This window comes from Cetorhinus maximus, chromosome 5, assembly GCF_964194155.1.
Source record: "Cetorhinus maximus chromosome 5, sCetMax3.hap1.1, whole genome shotgun sequence".
Classification (NCBI taxonomy): domain Eukaryota; kingdom Metazoa; phylum Chordata; class Chondrichthyes; order Lamniformes; family Cetorhinidae; genus Cetorhinus; species Cetorhinus maximus.
In genome coordinates, this window is record NC_135883.1 from 81,519,729 (window position 1) to 81,538,948 (window position 19,220).

At 44.6% G+C, this 19,220-nt stretch overlaps 1 protein-coding gene across 1 annotated transcript in view; it reads right to left on the reverse strand.

Annotated features, from left to right (window-relative positions):
* The window catches only part of lama2 (laminin, alpha 2), a 582,487-nt gene that overhangs the window by 131,101 nt on the left and 432,166 nt on the right, over positions 1–19,220 (reverse strand). The window contains exon 33 of the mRNA XM_078542125.1: positions 17,499–17,641. Within this exon, the coding sequence (XP_078398251.1) occupies positions 17,499–17,641 (143 nt within the window). The remainder of the gene's footprint in view (positions 1–17,498; positions 17,642–19,220) is intronic.

A 19,220-nucleotide genomic window follows, 5' to 3' on the forward strand; every position in this document is an offset into this window, starting at 1 on the left:
ATTACATCTTTTGGTTATCTCCACCTATCACTGGCCCTCTATCCAGCTCTACTTGTCCCACCCCCCCCTTAAACCAGCTTATATTTCACCTCTTTTCTCTATTTCCTTAGTTCCGTTGAAGAGTCATACGGACTCGAAACGTTAACTCTGTTCCTCTCCGCAGATGCTGTCAGACCTGCTGAGTTTTTCCAGGTATTTTTGTTTTTGACTATGAATAGCATAATCTTTTTATACATCTTAGTGGCATAATCCAAGAAAAGTAACGAAGAAACTCAACCAAATTGTAAATTTTATCCTCAGAAGTCAATACAAATGGAAATCAGGAGAGGAGGTGGCTAAATCTATATTGTCTGTTATACATTAACATTCAAAGACAAAACCACACCCATGACTTGTACATTTCACAAGTGCAACAGTACTACAGCTCTTCTAAGGCTGTTTGTTAGCTTGAGTAAAATCTAACTTTTCTGGCAAAATGGTGTCCAGAAAAAGTGGGAAAACTGGACATTCACTGAAGAACATTGGGATGTGTGACTGAAGAAGTTGCAACAGAGGAATGTGGAAATTTGGCAGTCAATGAGAAGTAAGCGCAGTAGATGGCTAGGTCATCTACTTGCTATAAAAGTCATCTCAAGGCATCGCAACAAGACAAGTTTTTCCTTCAGGTTCTTAGCCCTTAAAATCACTCAGTGGACAACATGCAGCATATCTGCCCAATAGTAACACTGCATTGTTTGGCATGTTTTTGTATGAACAGCAATTTGCTGCATCCCCTTTGTTAACACATGTCCCCTTTGTGCATGGAATTACTAAGATTATATAGCTGGTATCAGGGAAGAGAGAAAGCTAGCTGACTGCATAGCACCTACCAAGCACTCCACAGTGCATAGGTACAAAGACAGAAACATTCAGTTTGGAGAAATAAGATAGAGAGGGTCAAGAGGTAGCACCTAGTAAGGCACCCAGCACCTGTGAGAAGGAGCAGGCAAAGGTAACCATAGATAAGCAACATAAAGAAGAGGGAGTTAGGGAGGGTAGCAGCTGTGGTCTGTGGCCATCATTCTGACTGCCTGCTATTAAAATAGCGCTGGCACCATGTGCATATTAATGGAATAAAAACCTTTCCAATTCATATGCCAGTGTTTTGCTCTTAGAGGCCTTGGAAATTATATGTATGTTAATAAATAGGGCAAAATGTGAGCCATTAATGAGATTGCATCCTTCAAACTGCCATATGCCAAAAGCGCTGTTGCCTCTTTGTGGCAAAAGCGAGAAAATGAGTGCCCTGGCAAACAAAACTTCTGTGGCCTGTTTGATGTGGTGGTGGACTAAATTCTGATTAAAGTGGCAAATGTCACCAGTGGTGGCTTGAGAGATTCTAGTAGCTTAAAAGTTGAATGCAGGGTTGACCTACATAGCAATAAGCAGAGTTGTCTCTGTGCAGGTCCGGCACCTGACACTTCTGGGGTATTCTCTCATGGCAGATTGATGGAAACCCCCAAAAAAGATGCAAATAGTTAAATATGGTCATTTATTCTGTATCTCTGGCGCTCTGCCAATTTCCCATTGAAATAATAACAGGAGATTGAGGGAATGCCTTGAGAATTTAGAGCCCATGTCTATAGGTCAGACTTCTGTAGGTACAAAAACTGTCATGAATCAGGTGTGGGCATGCATTCTCAGACATGACTAAAGAGATACGTCAGGGCTAAAATATAGAGTCTGGACCAAAATTCTGAGGGGGCATCAGATTGCTGAGGCACTTATGTACTTGTCTTTTATTCCCTCTGCCTGATTTCCTCTTTCTTTTCCAGATTCATGGCAGTCATTGGCAACACACATTAATATATACATTCTGAGCAGTCTGGAAAGAGCTGAAGTTGGCAGTTTGTGGGTAAAACAATGGGCAGAATCATCCCAGATTTGCACTAACTGCGGTAGCAGGTGTTACCTGCCAGCTGTAATGTTGGATTTTCAGACTTCCCATCTCATTGATAACACATTCACGGGAAACACGCTGGCAGGCGGCCTCTGATTTGCCCGCCATACTGGTACCTCACTGCTTCCTCACTCCGAGTGCCATATTTAAAGTGCAACCACATGTACAGTTCTCAATGCTTGCAGTTCAGGACTGCTCCAGTAAAGACATGGCCCCAAAAGCCAAGAAGAGTGCAGCCCTCCCGCCGCGACACCCCCCCACCCCAACCCCCCCAAACCCCCTCCACCCCTCCCCCGGTTCAGTAACGCATTCCAGGGATGCCTTTTGGATACCATGGAGGTTTGCTGCGATGTCCTCTACCCCCTCTCTGGCCACAGGAGGCCCATCAATCTCACTACTCTGGCTTGAGATGCGGTGGCAGAGGTGGTCAGTGCCAATGCTGCATACAGGAGGTAGGCCATCCAGTGCAGAAAAATAATGAATGATCTCATCCATGCCACTAGGATAAGTCAACCATATCATCACTCTCAACTCACCCACTCACAAGCCCATCACACATTCAGTGGCATCTCACTCACTGCCAGTTCAAGGGACATCACCATTTACTCTCTCATACCTCCATCTGGCCTCATCTCCTCTGGAAACTGCCTCCTCATCCTGTCCATGGCTCTACTTAGCACACACGCATGCCTGGCATCCTTCTCATTTGGTCTGGCACATGCCTTGCTCACACTCTCTCCATCTGTCTTTATGCAGGACAAGATCGCACACAATCAACGGGAGAGGTCCCAGACCTGGGGTGGAGTGCCAGACATTAAGGTCCTCACTCCGTTCAAGAGTCACGCGTTGAAGCTGGACAGAGTGAACTGTTCCTGCGGCGACAGTGAGGTCAGCGGCAAGCATCTATGTAAAGATCCTGCACCCGATCTTCCCTCTGTTCAGTGCTACTCTGAGTGCACTGTTCTGTGTGCAACGTGGCTGCCCAGCACTAATAATCTCCACTTTCTCTGCTGGATAAATCTGACATGTTGCCCTCACGTAACCTCAACCCCGAGCCCAGCACCAAGAGCATCTCGGATGAGGACCCTGAGGGCAGCACTGTTGAAGACCCATCACGGTGCTTACCCACACCCTCCACCAGTGCAGCGACACACACCTCGGTTGGACCTAGATCTAGAGCAGCCTCGAGATCACAATCTGGTGAGGACAGTACACAATACGTTCTACAGCACGTGGAGGCAGGGACATTGAAGGTTGCCGGCACTTGGAGGACTGCTGAAGGCAAGGAATCTGCTGAGTACAAATCAGATGATGAGCCTCTGGACTCGGTCCTCAATCAGTTGGTGGAGCTGCAAAGACAATCATGGGAACATCAGGAAGGGATGTCAGCTGCACTCCTCAGATTGCAAGGGACGATGGAGGAGTCCGTTCAGTCTGAGGTGTTAGCGCTGACATGATGACACACGGAACTCAACACTGGCAGGATGGGGCTACCATGGAGACCTTGGTCCAGGACATCGGTCCTCCATTGCTGCACAGGCTGAACTCCATTGCTGATGCCATAGTTGGCTTCCAGCAGTGACAATGCGAGAGCGGTGCGGGGCAGCTTCCCGCACCCTCCAGTCCACCTCCGCCCCACACCCCCAGCTTGTGCTTGTGTACTTCCTTCTGGTCTGTACTGCCTTGCCTCCCCCATCCCAGCCCCACCTGCAATCGAACCCTTGCCCCGGCACTGCACTGAAAGCCAGCCAGGTAGAAGCAACTTACCTGTGCCCGCCATCCCCCCCTCCCCTGCACCAACTGAATGTGTGGTGCCTCTTCCTTGATGTCCTGTGGGTGATCCTCACAAGCATTGCGTAAGGTTGTGTGCAATCACCTTTTGAGTTCCCCTCGAAGTTCAGCTCGTCAGATGCGTGCCTTTTAAAGGGGGGCATAAATCACACCATTCTGAAGTCACGCTGATGTGGGAGGTAAATTTGACGTGGGGGGATGATTGCACATGTGGGCACAATGATGAGATGCAAATGCATTAAAATTAAGTTCTCAATGTTGAACCGCGGGAAACCCGGCCCACCATTGACGGGCAGAGCGGACGATCGCAAACTGGTTTCATGACGGTGTAAAAGTTCACTGAATGTATTTAAAGAGGAGGCAGATAGATTTTTGAAATATCGGGGAGCTGAGGGCTATGAAGAGCTGGCACTAAAGAAGATTTGTGGCCTGGGACAGATCAGCCATGATCTTATTGAATGGCAGGGTAGGCTTAATGGGCCGAATGGCCTACTCCTGCTCCTATTTCTTATGTTCTTTATGTGCTAAAATCGATTGTTGGCCTCATGACCCTCTGAGAGAAAAAGTTTCACCTCATCTTCATTTTAAATGAGTAACCCCTTATTTTTAAATTGTGACCCTAACTCTAGATTCTCCCACAAGAGGAAAACATCCTGTCCTTACCCACGCTGTCAAGACCTCTCAGGATCTTATATGTTTCAATCAAGTCGCCTCTTACTCTTCTAAATTCCAGCGGATACAAGCCTTGTCTGTCCAACCTTTCCTCATAAGACAACCAGCCCATACCAGGTATGAGTCTGGTAAACCTTCTCTGAAATGCTTCCAATGCATTTACATCCTTCCTTAAATAAGGTGATCAATACTCTACACAATACTCCAGATGTGGTCTCACTAGTGCTCTGTACACCTGAAGCATAACCTCCGTACTTTTGTATTCAATTCCCCTCGCAATGAATGATAACATTCTATTAGCTTTCCTAATCACTTAGTGTGCCTGCATACTAGCCTTTTGCGATTCATGACTAAGAAACCCAGATCCCTCTGCATCTCAGAGCTCTGCAATCTCTCATCATTTAGATAATATGCTTCTCTTTTATTCTTCCTGCTAAAATGGACAATTTCACATTCTCCCACATTATGGGCAGGATATTCCCCCCAACAGGGACGAAGTTGAAGGGTGGGCGTGCGCAGGCGCGTTTCCGATCTGTGCCCCCGATTGTGGGCACGGCGCCATTTTACGTGGGCGAACCAATTAAGGCCCATCCAGCGTGACGTCCACTGTGTGCTCCCTGTGCGGGTGGGGGGGGGGGGATTTCCCAAAATCGAGAGTGCGCTCTTTCGCACATGCGCACGAAAGAGCACACTCATCTCCCTGAGGCTAAGTGCTGCCTCAGGGAGATCGGCTGCTCTGTGACAGAAATTAAAAATAGAAAAAAAATCTGACATGTGCCCCCATGTGACACTGTCACATGAGTTGGGACGTGTCCATAATTTTAACAAAAACTTTATTCAAATTTTTAAAAATCTACATGAAACCTCATCCCGCCCACGGATGAGGTTTCATGCTTTTTCTAATTCCCGCTGGGGCTCCTGGCCTGCCCGCCAACCTTAAGGTTGGACTGACAGGTCCATTAATTAGTTTAATTACTCTGTCAATTGCCTCAATTGGCCATTGACAGGTCGGCGGGTATGCAGCTGATTTTGCAGTGCCCCCACCTACCGGAAAATTTAAATGGGGTGCGGTGATGTCGGGAGTTCCACCTGACGTCACTGCGTGTCATTTTCCGCGTCGGCGAGCAGGCAAATCTTGCCCTATACTTTTCCTACTCACTTAACCTATTTATATCTTTTTGTAGCCTCCTTTTGTCCTCTTCACAACTTACTTTCCTACCTATCTTAGTGTCATCAGCAAATTTGGGAACCCTCCCATCCATCCCTTCATCCAAGTCATTTATATAAATTGTAAACAGGTGAGCTCCCTGCACTGATCCCTGTGGTACACCACTTGTTACATCTTGCCAACCTGAAAATGACCCATTTATGCCTGCTCTCTGTTTCCTGTTAGCCAGCTAATCTTCTATCCATGCCAATATGTCACCCCCTATATCATGAGCTTTTATTTTCCGCAATAACCTTTGATGTGGCACTTTATCAAATGCTTTCTCAAGTCTAAGTATAGTACATTCACCAGTTCCCCTTTATCCGCAACACATGTTACTTCCTCAAAGAACTCCAATAAGTTGATTAAACATGATTTTCCTTTCATAAAACCATGTTGACTCTGCCTGATTACCTTGAACTTATCCAAGTGCCCTGCTATAGCTTTAATAAAAGCTTCTAACATTTTCCCTATGACAGATGTTAAGCTAACTGGTCTGCAGTTTCCTGCTTTCTGTCTCCCTCCGTTTTTGAATAATTGAGTTATATTTTCTATCTTCCAATCTAGTGGGACCTTCCCCGAATCTAGGGACTTTCAGAAAATAAAAGCCCAATGCATCAACTACTCCACTAGCAATTTCTTCTAAGACCCTAGGGATGAAGTCCATCAGGACCCAGGCACATGTCAGCCTGCAGCTCCAACAATTTACTCAGTACCACTTCTCTGGTGATTGTAGTTTTCCTGAGTACTTCTCTCCCTTCCATTTCCTGTTTTATAGCTGCTTCCAGGATGTTACCTTTAGCCTCTATCATGAAGAGTGATGCAAAGTCCCTGTTCAATTCATCTGCCATATCCTTGTTTTCCATTATCAATTCTCCAGACTCACTTTGTTAACTTGTTTCTTTTTAAAATATTTATAGAAACTCTAACTATCTGTTTTTATATTTCTGGCTAGCTTTCTCTCATACTCTAATTTTTCCCGCCTTATTAGTCTTTTAGTCATCCTTTGCTGTTCCTTATATTCTGTCCAATCTTCTGACCTTCCACCTATCTTTGCACAATTATCTGCTTTTTCTTTAAGTTTGATACTATCTTTAACCTTTCTAGTTAACCAAAGATGTTGTGTCCATTCCCTGTACTTTTTCCTACTTGTTGGAATGTATCTATTCTGTGTATTCTGAAATATCCCCTTAAGTGTTTGCCACTGTATCTCTATTGACTTATCCCTTAACCTAATTTGTCACTTTAGCCAGCTCTGCTTTCATGCACTCATAATTGCCTTATTTAAGTTTAAAAACATAGTCTCAGATCCACTCCTTTCTCCCTCAAACTGAATGTAAAATTCAACTATATTATGGTCGCTGCTGCCTTGGGGCGCCTTCACTATGAGATCATTAATTAATCCCATCTTGTTGCGCAATACTCAATATAGTATAGCCTGCTCTCTGGATGGCTCCAGAACATGCTGTTCTAAGAAAGTATCCCGGAAACATTCTATAAACTCATCTAGGCTACTTTTGTTCATCTGGCTTTTCGAGTCTATTTGTAAATTAAAATCTCCCATGATTATCGCTGTGCCTTTTTGACAAGCTCCCATTATTTCTTCCTTTATGCTCCACCCTACCATGTGGCTACTATTAGGGCGCTTGTACAAGACTCCAACAAGTGACTTCTTGCCTTTACCATTTCTCATCTCTACCCAAACCGTTTCCACATCCTGATTTCCTAAAACTAGGTCATTCCCCTCTATTGTGCTAATAAAATCATTAACTAACAGAGCCACCCCTCCACCTTTCCCTCACTTCCTGTCCTTCCTAAATGTCCTATACCCTTTAATATTCAGGTCCCAATCCGTGTCATCCTGCGGCCATGTCTCTGTAATGCCTATCAAATTGTACCTACTTATGTCTATGTGCATTCTCAGTTCATCTGTTTTGTTTCGAGTGCTTCATGTATTCAGATACAGAGCCTTTAGTTTTATCCTTTTATTCTTTTTATAACCTCTAGTCTCATCTGTTGATTTACTGTTAGATTTGTGCTCTCTATCCCTTCCTGTCACAGACTGTTTTCATTTCCTGTAATAATACCTTTCTCTTTTGCCTTGTCTTTACTCTTTGATTCATCACATCTTCCCAAATTTGATCCTTTGTCCCCACTATTTAGATTAAAACCCTCTTTACTTCCCTAGTTATACAGCTCACAAGAGTGTCCCAGCACGATTCAGATGTAGACCGTCCGAACGGTACAGATCCCACTTTCACCAGGACTGGTGCCAATGCCCCATGAACCAGAACCCACCTCTCCCAAACCAGTCTTTGAGCCAAGCATTCACCTCTCTAATCTTATTTGTCCTATGCCAATTTGCACTTGGCTCAGGTAATAATTCAAAGTTAATTGGGTGAAGCTTTCAACTGCCCAATATAAACTGGCAAGCAGCACACATAGAGTTAAATTGTGAGGTGGGATTTTCCCTTTGTCGGATGGGCCTGGGAATGGCTGCAAAATGGTCTGCCAGCTGTGATCGAACTCCAGCTAACGGCCAGCCAGCGTGATACGTGTGCAGGAAGCCTCAGCGCTGGCAGGGTGGGAGCAGGAGGAGCGCGAATGCTAAAGTCTGTGCATGTGCGGAAGAACGTGCATTGACAGCTCCCTGAAGGCACAGAGCTGCCTCAGGGAGCTGAAGAATTTTAAAATGAGAAATAAAGATTTTAAAAACAAGTGAAACATGTCACATGAACAGGGACATAATAAAAATGATGTTTCCTCAAAAATGCAAAGGCCTCCTGGCCTATCTGCCCGCCTGCCAACCGTAAAGTTGGACAGGCAGCGAAAAATAGGATTAAATTTATTGATTAATGGCCTTAATGGGCCTCTTTATTGTCGCGGGCGCATGTGAGAGCCGGCAGCACGCCCGCCGACTGAAATATCGCGGGAATGCGCAATGATGTCAGGATGCTTGCCCGATGTCATCGTGCACTATTTTACTCCCAATAAGGTTGGGCGTGCGCCCTACTGTGGGGCGTAAAATTCTGCCCATGAGAAAATATGAGGAATTCATTGTGGTATATACTTTAAGCAATTTGCATTAATATAAGGGCTATAACAACAATCACACGCATAAATAACCCAGACTTAACTATTCCAATGCTCTCTGGATAGCCAGTCTCCTATCCTTCATCCTTCTTTGTCTTCCATTCATCTAATACTTTGCTGTCCATATCCTACCCTACATCATCCGACATCTCTGTCCTCACAAACCAATATTAGCTTCCCATCACCCAATTCCTCAAAATCCTCATCCTTGTGTTTAAATCCAGCATGGACCAGTTGGGCCAAATGCCCTGTTTCTGTGCTGGATATCCTATGTATATCCTATGTAAAACGCTTCATGGGCTCACCTCACTCTATCTCTGTAAAGTCCGCCAGCCCTGTAGCCCTTGTTCGAGTCTCTCTGTTCCTCTTGACTCTGGGGTCTTGTATATCTCCTCTTCCTTTCACTCCACCACTGGCTTTGCTACCTTTAGCTACTTAGGTCCTGTACTCTGAAATTTCTTCCCTGAACTGATCTGCCTCCTTCCTCCATCTCCTCCATTAGAGGTTCTCCTTGAAACCTACCTCTTTGACCAAACATTTGGTTATCCCTCTTAATAGCTCCTCCTTCGGCTTGACAACCATTTTTTTGTCTGATTACACTTCTTTGAAGTGCAGAGGGATGTTTGTCTTATGTTAAGGTGCTCTATAAATGCACGCTATTGTTAATGATTCATATTTGACCTTGTCTCAACAAGTGTTTTATCAGCTCACCATCTAGGAGGTTGAAGAAGTCCACTGCAATATTCATTTCAAATGAGAAGCGGATATTATTGTTACACCTTGGGTTGTGCTATTGTATGGTTTGATATTGGACACACCCTTGAGCATAAAATGCTCAGAATACTTTTGGAAGTGATCAGTACTGTTATGCCTGAGAAAATGTTCAAGACAAAATCTTTAAATTGTAAAATACCCTTGGAAAAAGAGGAGTAATTGTACATGTCTATGGGCAGAATCGTCCCAGATTTGCACAAAGTGCACTCGTGGGCGGGAAAAAAGACATTTTACCTGCTGGTCACAATGGTGGTTTTTCGCCTCATTAATTGCGCATTCACGGGGAACACGCCAGATCGTTGGTGGGCAGGCTTAGATTTACCCACCACGCCATGGCCTCAGCGCTTCCTCACTCCGGGCGCCATGTTTAAAGTGCACCAGAGCGCATACCTACTTCATGTCTTCAGACCAGGACTGCTCCAAGTGACAGATGGCCCTGAAAGCAAAGAAGACGGCAGATCCGCATTTAGTGGCACCCCTCTGGGTGCCTGCGGGTCACAGTGGAAGACCACCGCTATGTTCTCTACCCACCCCTGGCCGCAGGAGGTTCACCAGAGTCACCAATCCAGCCTGGGAGGCGGTGGCAGCAGCGCTCAGCGCCACCGGAGCATAGAGGAGGTCAGCCATCCAATGTCGGAAGAAGCTGAATGATCTCATCAGTTCCACCAGGGTCAGTCATCCACCTCACCACTCTCAACTCGCACACTCACGAACCCATCACACATCCACAGGGATCTCACACCTCAAGGAACAAAACTACTAACTCTCACACACACCCTCACATCTCCAACAGGTTCATATCCTCTGGAGCTCATGTCCTCAACCCATCCATATCTCTGCTCATCACACAAACATTCCATGCAGTGTCATGCGTGCTGTTCACACTCTCTCCATCTGTTTTCATGCAGGAGTAGCTGGGTCACAACAGCAGGGAGAGGTCCCAGACCGGGGCATGGAGTAGCCGATATTAGGCCCCTCACTCGCTTTGAGGAGTGTGCCATCGCGCTGACTGGTGAGGACATGGACTGTGCCTGCAGCAACGGTGATGTCGGTGGTGAACATTGTCGTGAGGATCCTGCACCACATCATCCCTCTCTCAATGCAACTGTGAGTGCTCTCTCTCCTGCTTTTGACTCTGCTGCCATTCACTAATTATCTCTACTTTGGTTCACAGGGAGCTCTGTCAAGCAAACAAAACCCTCAGCCAGTCAGTCCCTCAGCTCCATCCAGGTCCTCACCTCCAGCCAAGAGGACACCTCCTCCATTGAAGAGCTGGAAATAAGCAGCCTGGGAGACCTGTCACAGCGCTTACCCACACCCTCCACCAGCACAGAGACACACACCTCTGTGGGACCTGGATCCAGAGCAGGCTCGGGTTCACAATCTGATGGTCACTGCACGGACACGTGTCCGCAGCAGGAGGAAGCAGGGTCAGCCGAGCTCCCCAGCACTTGGAGGACAGCTGGGGAAGAGGCATATGTGAGGTCCAAGTAGATGACAAGCTTCTGGAGTCAGCCTTCCAACTCATCGTGGAGAGTCAGCAGAAGGTGGGGGAACATCACGCAGAGCTGTTGGAAGCCCTCAACAGAGTGGCAAGCGAGTCGGAGGAGTGCTTCCGTCTGCTCTCTTATGAAGTTGTACCCACATGTGCATGCATGGAGGTCTCCATGGGGAGGATGACGGATGCCATGGAGACCCTGGTCCAGCAGAATTTGGAGGTGCGCGCAGACCTGCACTCCATCGCGGTCACCATGGGTGAGTTCCTGCAGTGGCAACGCAAGAGGGAATCGGGGCACCACGACATTCCTCAAGGCGCTCTTTACCCTCAAGGAGTCAGTCCGGGGCTCTTGGGCAGCCAAAGGGAGGAGGAGTGGCAGCTGGACACCCCTGGGTCATCCACTCAGGAATCTCAGAGGCTGTCCTGTCATTCTCAATCCCCTTTGCCTGTGACCCCCTCAACCCAGTCCTCTGTCACCACAGAGGAAGCAGCTGGCCAACAGGAGGACAGCCAAAGCAAGCTGGAGCCCCCGAGGCCTCAGATGTCCAGAGCACACAATCCAAAATCATCAGAGGCAACAGGGCCAACCATTGCACAGGCTGTCTCCACCTGTCCTGTGGATATCAGGGCAGCACCTGGAAGAAGTGGGAGGCCTAAGAAAGTTAAAAATTTCTGATCACAAGTGGTTGCACAGGTGAACACATTTTGTCACTTTATAATTTGACTTTTACTTTTTCACTTTTACTGAATAAGGTGTAATGGTGCTTTTCAGCTTCATTTACAGGCCCCCCCTGTATCGCCCCCCACTAGCCGTTCAGCTGCATGCAGCCGTACCACGAGTGATTCTGGAGGGAGAAACGTGTGTGTGGCAGGGCCTTTCGGAGCCTCATGCAAGCACTCTTCCACGCACATGGAGCCTTCCTCCATCACACTCATCTCAATGTCCTGAGTATTTTCAATGCTGCCTGCTGGGGTTCACTTTCAGTGTCCATCTGAGCTGACCTGTATCTCCACCCTGTCCAGCATGACCCGCTCACTTTCAATTTCAGAAAAATGGTAGTCATCACGTTTCTGCTCAGCTCTCCTGCACTTTCCCCTCCCCCAGTCACCCATGTCCTTTCGCCCGTCACTGTTGACACCCCTGACATCATCTTCCACCTCTCCACTGTTACCTACCAACCAGAACCCTTTTCTTTCCAGGATGTCCAGGTGAATGTGCATGCTCCCTACCTTCCTGAGAATCCCTCCCCCATCCACATTGGCCTCCCTGACCTCCTCCTTCCCAACCCCAGGGTCCATGTCTCTCTCTGCGTCCCCACCAACTGGCTCGTTGTCCCTTCTACCGCAGCCTCACCCTCCCACCCTTCCGGATCACTCTGCTCCCTCTCATACTCACAATTCGCTTCTGCCATGCCCACCCTCAGTTCGGTCCCCAGGAGGCAGTCGCTGACTCCACAGACCCCTCCCTTGCACATTCACTGGTCATCCCTCTCCTTATGCCATTCTCCACCCTTACCCCTCCTCCCCTTGGACACTTTCCTCCACCATTACTACTTTCCCCTTCAGAGCTCCTTCCTCCCCGCCGAAAACCTTCCCCCCTCCGAACTGCTTCCTCTTCCTGACACCTTTGTCCCCCCCTCCCAACCACATTCCTCTCCCACGCACAGCTGGACCTTCCTCTCCACCCCCTCGCCGATTATCTGTAGCAGCCCATGGTCAAGACCATGGTGTTCCGAAGCAGACCCGAGACATCAATGGAGACCTCCCACCTTCCGAGAGCTGCTTGTGGCACAGCCATGTCCATGAGAATTCACCCAGCATGTGATGCACATGTTCTTCCAGGGTCCGGTAGCTGTAGGGCTCCCTCACCTTCTGTTCCTCTGATGTCCGCGATCTAAGCAAGGCCCCAATGGTGAGGCCAGACTTTTGCACCTCACACTTGTCCAGACCTGTTCTTAGTCAGCATGTTTTCCCACTGGCGTAATGGCAAATCTGGCTTGGGGGTACGATTCTGGTTGCATCTTACTTTGCACTCCATTAGCAGGATGCAAAGCGGGTTCATGCAGGCCTCCAGCAGGATTGGTGTTCTGCCATGTGAGCACCATCAGATGATCCTGCTGTGCTTTCATTATGGTGTGAAACCAATTTTTGGCCTTCTCACTGTATTGTTCCACCCCCCTGCCCACCATGACGCCCAACATCAATGGGGTCGGAAAATTCTGGCCTATGTTTCTGGTAAGTAACCTGAATCGTCGACAGCACATCTTGGAAAATCAAACCACACATTGTTCACAACTTTTAGATCATTATGTTCAAAAGGAGGTGGGAGTGCCCAACTGAATTCTTAATATGTTCAGTAAGATCAGCGCTTAATGATTAAGGAGATCATTATAGTGCTGGAGAGAATGTCCCAGAGGGGTCAAGGACAGAATTTATTTGGCAAGAGCTAAGGAACAAAATAAGGTGCAATTACATTGCTCAGTGTAATCTATAAGCCAACAACTAGTAGGAAAGGTTGTAGAGGAACAAATTTGCAAGGAATTTACAGACAGGTGCAAGAATTTTAGAGCGGTTATAATGAGGGACTTTAATTATCTGAATATAGACTGGGATAGTAGCAGTGTAAAGGGCAAAGAGGGGAAAGAGTTCCTGGAGGACGTTCAGGAAATTTTTCTACAGCATATGTTTCCAGTCCAATGAGAGGGGAGGCACTACTGGACCTGGTTCTTGGGAATGAGGTGGGATAAATGGGTCAAGTACCAATAGGACAATATTTAGGGGAGAGTGATCATTGTGTCATAAGGTCTAGGCTGGCTATGGAAAAGGACAAAGAACAATCCAAAATATGGATATTTAACTGGGGGAAAGCCAACTTCAATGGGTAAGAATGGATCTGGGCTAAATAAATTGGAATCAAAGGCCGTTTTGCAAGGTAACTAAACAATGTGCCACAAAGAAGAGATAGTTCAAAGAAGAACAAAACAAAAACAAAAATACCAGGAAAAACTCAGCAAGCCTGACAGCATCTGCGGAGAGGAGCACAGTTAACGTTTCGAGTCCGTATGACTCTTCAACAGAACTAAGGAAAAATAGAAGAGGTGAAATATAAGCTGGTTTAAGGGGTGGGGGGTGGTGGTGGGACAGATAGAGCTGGATAGAGGGCCAGTGATAGATGGAGATAACCAAAAGATGTCATAGACAAAAGGAAAAGAGGTGTTGAAGCGGGTGATATTATCTAAGGAATGTGATAATAGGTGACATTAAGGGTAGAAAGCAGGACGAGCAAGGTACAGATAGCTCTAGTGGGAGTGAGGTGGGGGGAAGGGATTGAAATAGGCTAAAAGGTAGAGATAAAACAATGGATGGAAATACATTTAAAAATAATGGAAATAGGTGGGAAAAGAAAAATCTATATAAATTATTGGAAAAAAGGGGGATCGGAAAGAGGGTGGGGATGGAGGAGAGAGTTCATGATCTAAAATTGTTGAACTCAATATTCAGTCCAGAAGGCTGTAAAGTGCCTAGTCGGAAGATGAGGTGCTGTTCCCCCAGTTTGTGTTGAGCTTCACTGGAACAATGCAGCAAGCCAAGGACGGACATGTGGGCATGAGAGCAGGGTGGAGTGTTGAAATGGCAAGCGACAGGGAGGTTTGAGTCATGTGCTTTTGTCCCCCTTTTTTCCAATAATTTATATAGATTTTTCTTTTCCCACCTATTTCCATTATTTTTAAATGTATTTCCATCCATTGTTTTATTTCTACCTTTTAGCCTATTTCGATCCCTTCCCCCCACCCCACCCCCACTAAGGCTATCTGTACCTTGCTCGTCCTGCTTTCTACCCTTAATGTCACCTATTATCACATTCCTTAGTTAATATCACCAGCTTCAACACCTCTTTGTGCTTTTGTCTATGACATCTTTTGGTTATCTCCACCTATCACTGGCCCTCTATCCAGCTCTACCTGTCCCACCCCACCTTAAACCAGCTTATATTTCACCTCTTTTCTATTTTTCCTTAGCTCTGTTAAAGAGTCATATGGATTCGAAACATTAACTGTGTTCCTCTCTGCAGATACTATCAGACCTGCTGAGTTTTTCCAGGTATTTTTGTTTTTGTTTTGGATTTCCAGCATCTGCAGTTTTTTTCTTTTATCTTAGTTCAAAGAAGAGATCGTTTGGGCACAGTCAAGGTATATTCCTATGAAGGGAAAGGTAGGGTAAGCAAATCCAGAGCTCCCTGGATGACAAAAGAGATAGAGATAAAGATGAAGAAAAGAAAGTGTTTATGACAGTTGTCAGGTGGATAATATAATGGAGAACCAGGCTGAATATAGAAGGTTCGGAGGGGAAGCGATAAAGCAAATAAGAGAAGCAAAGAGAATATGAAAAGAGATTAGCAGTTAACATAAAAAAGAATTCCAACGTCTTCCAAAGGCATAGCAATAGCAAGAGGTGGGGGGCGGGGGAGTAAAAGGATGTGTGGGATCGATGAGGGACCAAAAAATGGAGACATGGAATCAGAGGGAATAGCTGAAGTATTAAATGATTATTTTGCATTTGTCTTTACCAAGGAAGAAGATACTGCCCAGATCGTGCTGAAAGTGGAGATAACCCAAACATGTGATAGATTTAAATTTGATAAGGAGGTGATATTGGATAGGCTGTCTGCACTTAAACATTGGTAAGGCACTAGGACCAGATGAGATGTATCCAAGGATACTGAGGGAAGTGAGAGTGGAAATTGTAGAGGCACTGGCCATAATTTTCCAGTCTTCCTTAGACTCAGGTGTGGTGCTGGGGACTGGAGAATTGCAAATGTTACACCCTTGTTCAAAACGGGTGTAATGATAAGCCCAAAAACTATAGGCCAGTCAGTTTAACTTCAGTGGTGGTCTAGAAAGAATAATTCGGGCCAAAATTAATAATCACTTGAGCAAATGTGTATTAATTATGGAAAGCCAGCATGAATTTCCTAAGGACAAATTGTGTTTAACTAAATTGCTGGAAAGATGTAACAGGGAGGGTTGATGAGGGTAATGCTGTTGATGTGTAGCACGTGGACTTCCAAAAGGCATTTCATACAGTGCTGCACAACACGCGTCTGAGCAAAGTTATAGATCATTGAATAAAACGTACATTAGCAACATGGATGCGAAATTGGCAGAGTGACAGAAAATAGAGAGTAGTACTTAATGGATTTTTTTTCAGACTGGGGGAAGGTTTGTAGTGAGTTCCCCAGGGGTCAGTTTCGGATCCCTTGCTCTTCCTGATATATATTCATAACTTAGACCTTAGTGTACAGGGCATAATTTCAAACTTTGCTGATGATACAAAACTTGGAAGCATTGTGAATTGTGAGGAGAATAGCGCAGAACTTCAAAAGGACATAGATAAGATGGTGAAATGGGCGGACAAATGACACATTAAATTTAATGCAGAGAAATGTGAATTGATTCATTTTGGTAGGAAGAACATGGAGAGACAATATAAAATAAAATAATGTGGGTGCAGGAGCAGAGGGACCTGGATATATATGTGCTTAAGTCATTGAAGGTGGCAGGGCAAATTGAGAGAACAATTAATAGAGTATACAGTATCCTAGGTTTTATTAATAGGGGCATAGAATACAAGAGAAAGGAGGCTATGTTAAACTTGTATAAAACACTGGTTAGGCTTCAACAGGAGTATGTGTCCAGTTCTGGGCAACACACTTTAGGAAAGATGTGAAAGCATTAGAGAGAGTGCAGAAAAAGATTCATGAGAATGGTTTCAGGGATGAAGAACTTCAGTTAGATAGACTGGAGAAGTTGGGACTGTTTTCTTTGGGAAGAGAAGGTTGAGAGGAGATTTGATAGAGGTATTTAAAATCATGAGGGGTCTGGAAAGAGTAGATAGGGAAAAACTGTTTCCACTGGTGGAAGGATCAAGAATGAGAGGTCACAGATTTAAGATAATTAGCAAAAGAAGCAATGGAGACATGAAGAGAAACTTTTTCACACAGCAAGTGGTTGCGATCTACAATGCGCTGCCTGATAGTGTGGTGGAGGCAGGTTCAATCGAGGCACTCAAGAGGGAATTCGATATTATCTGAAAACGAAGAATGTACAGGGCTACATGGAGAAGGCTGGGAAATGGCACAATGTGAATTGCTCATTTGGAAAGCCAGCGCAGACACGATGGACTGAATGGCCTCCTTTTGTACTGTAACAATCCTGTGATTGTGTGATTCTGCTTGTTTCTCCTTCGGTTTTTAATAAATTCGTCACCCTGTCACTCTCTGCCCTACAAAAAATAAATTGTTGTGTAATTGAAATTACTATTTAGCTCGAAAAACATTCACAATTTGTTGGTTACATAAATAGATGAAAAATGCTGACTTTTTCAACTGATGTAATACTATCAGATACATTAAAAACAGTAAATCAATATTTTCAATACAATTCCTTTCCTTGTCTTATTCTTTTTTTACTAAATTTAGTTAGCATATCCTAAAAGACTAGTTTGAAACAGAAATCTGTACTTGCCTTCAATTCTTGAGATACATTTTCATATCTGTAAAGCACCTTATAAGGAGGAGGGAAGGGTCCAGAGAGATTCAGCCTTGTAATCAGTTGATTAAGGTGTTCAAGGTCATTCAGCAGAAGTCCCGTGCATTCATCCTCACAAGCTGATGTAAGATTTATTCAACATCAATACAAAACTAGTTAGACTCCAAGCAAACGGTATAAAAGTTAAATGCAATCTGTCTTTTCCACATTAGTATGTTTATATGTTTACACAATAAACTTTTATGGCATTTCAAGGAATAATAAATGATTGTAATAAAGCCTTACAATTAATATAGATCCCATCTTTGAAAATATTTTAAAGCATTAGGCTAGATATTACAGTTGGTCATTGTAGCAACTGAAGGCAATGTATTGATATGATATTTTTACATTTTCAAACTGCTATATTAATTCACATTTTAACTCATTTGGTTATTTGATTCATTTTATACTGGTCAATGAATGGAGTGTGTGACAATAGTGCACATGGCAATGAAATACAAGCATCTTAAATATTCAAAATGAACTTTGCTGACCAAATGTCCTATCCTTTCTACATTGTATGCAGCATAACAACATAATGCTTTCTTATCATGACTTAAAATACCATTTTCGATTCTTTATCCACTGAAATATGACCATTATCAGTACTGCAGATGTGTGTGGATAAAGTAATGTGAAAATATTTTCATTAAAAAGGCATAGAACAACTAAAGGTGATGACACAGATGTTTTAGCCGACCTTACCAGCATTAAAGTTAAATTCATTCCTGCTTTTCTTTACTAATCTTCCTGATTTGCCCCCATCCACATTTACCGTTTAGCTTGAGATCATAGCCTCTTCTCTTTGATTTACCTCTCAAAATGTATTAGCTCACATACTTTCTGCATTAAACTGCATCTGCCACTTATCTTCCCATTCTCCTGTTCTGCCTTGTCCTTTGAAATCTCATGGATTGCTCCTGGCAATGTATTTGTTACTCCTCCCAATGGGTCTCTTTCCTTGTTTTATCCCCTGTCTCTTTCTTCCCCTCTTGATTACCAGTTCCTCTGCTTTCCTTCCTCACAACTTGTAGTGTGACTACCATTCAACGCTACTGTCTGGAAACCTTTCTTCTTCCTGAATATATATAATATTCCGATGATTACAAACTTCCTAAATTTTTTTTAATGTAAACTGAAAACCAAATGTCTCTGATCTAACCAACCAAGGAATAATTGCTGTTATAGTGAGAATGTTAGCACTTTCCAAAGCTGGCAACTGACACTTGTTAGTGTGAAAATATGAAACTTAAACCCTATGTTAAAACACAACACGCATCTCAAAACAAATCAAAAGCCACAATTTCAGACATTACCCAAATCAAAGGCAACAATTCATGCATATATTTCTACTTTGTGTAACCTCTCTCCTGCCTTACTCCACTTTATCAAAATAATTGAATTTCTGTTAAGCAATATACTGGGAAATGTTAGGAGGTAAATTCAAGATCTCACAATTCTAGTGGAGAGCAATGCTCAAATATACTGCAATTTGTAAAATCATCATTCTGCCTATTTAGCTGGACATCCAACCCTTGCTACCTTTGAAAATGGCTTCCTGCTGGGGTGCAAGATCAGTAAATTTAATTTTACATCCACAAGGTCAAATGTATTTAAGAAATTTTATTTTGTCACTTAGCTTGTAAACATAAAGTG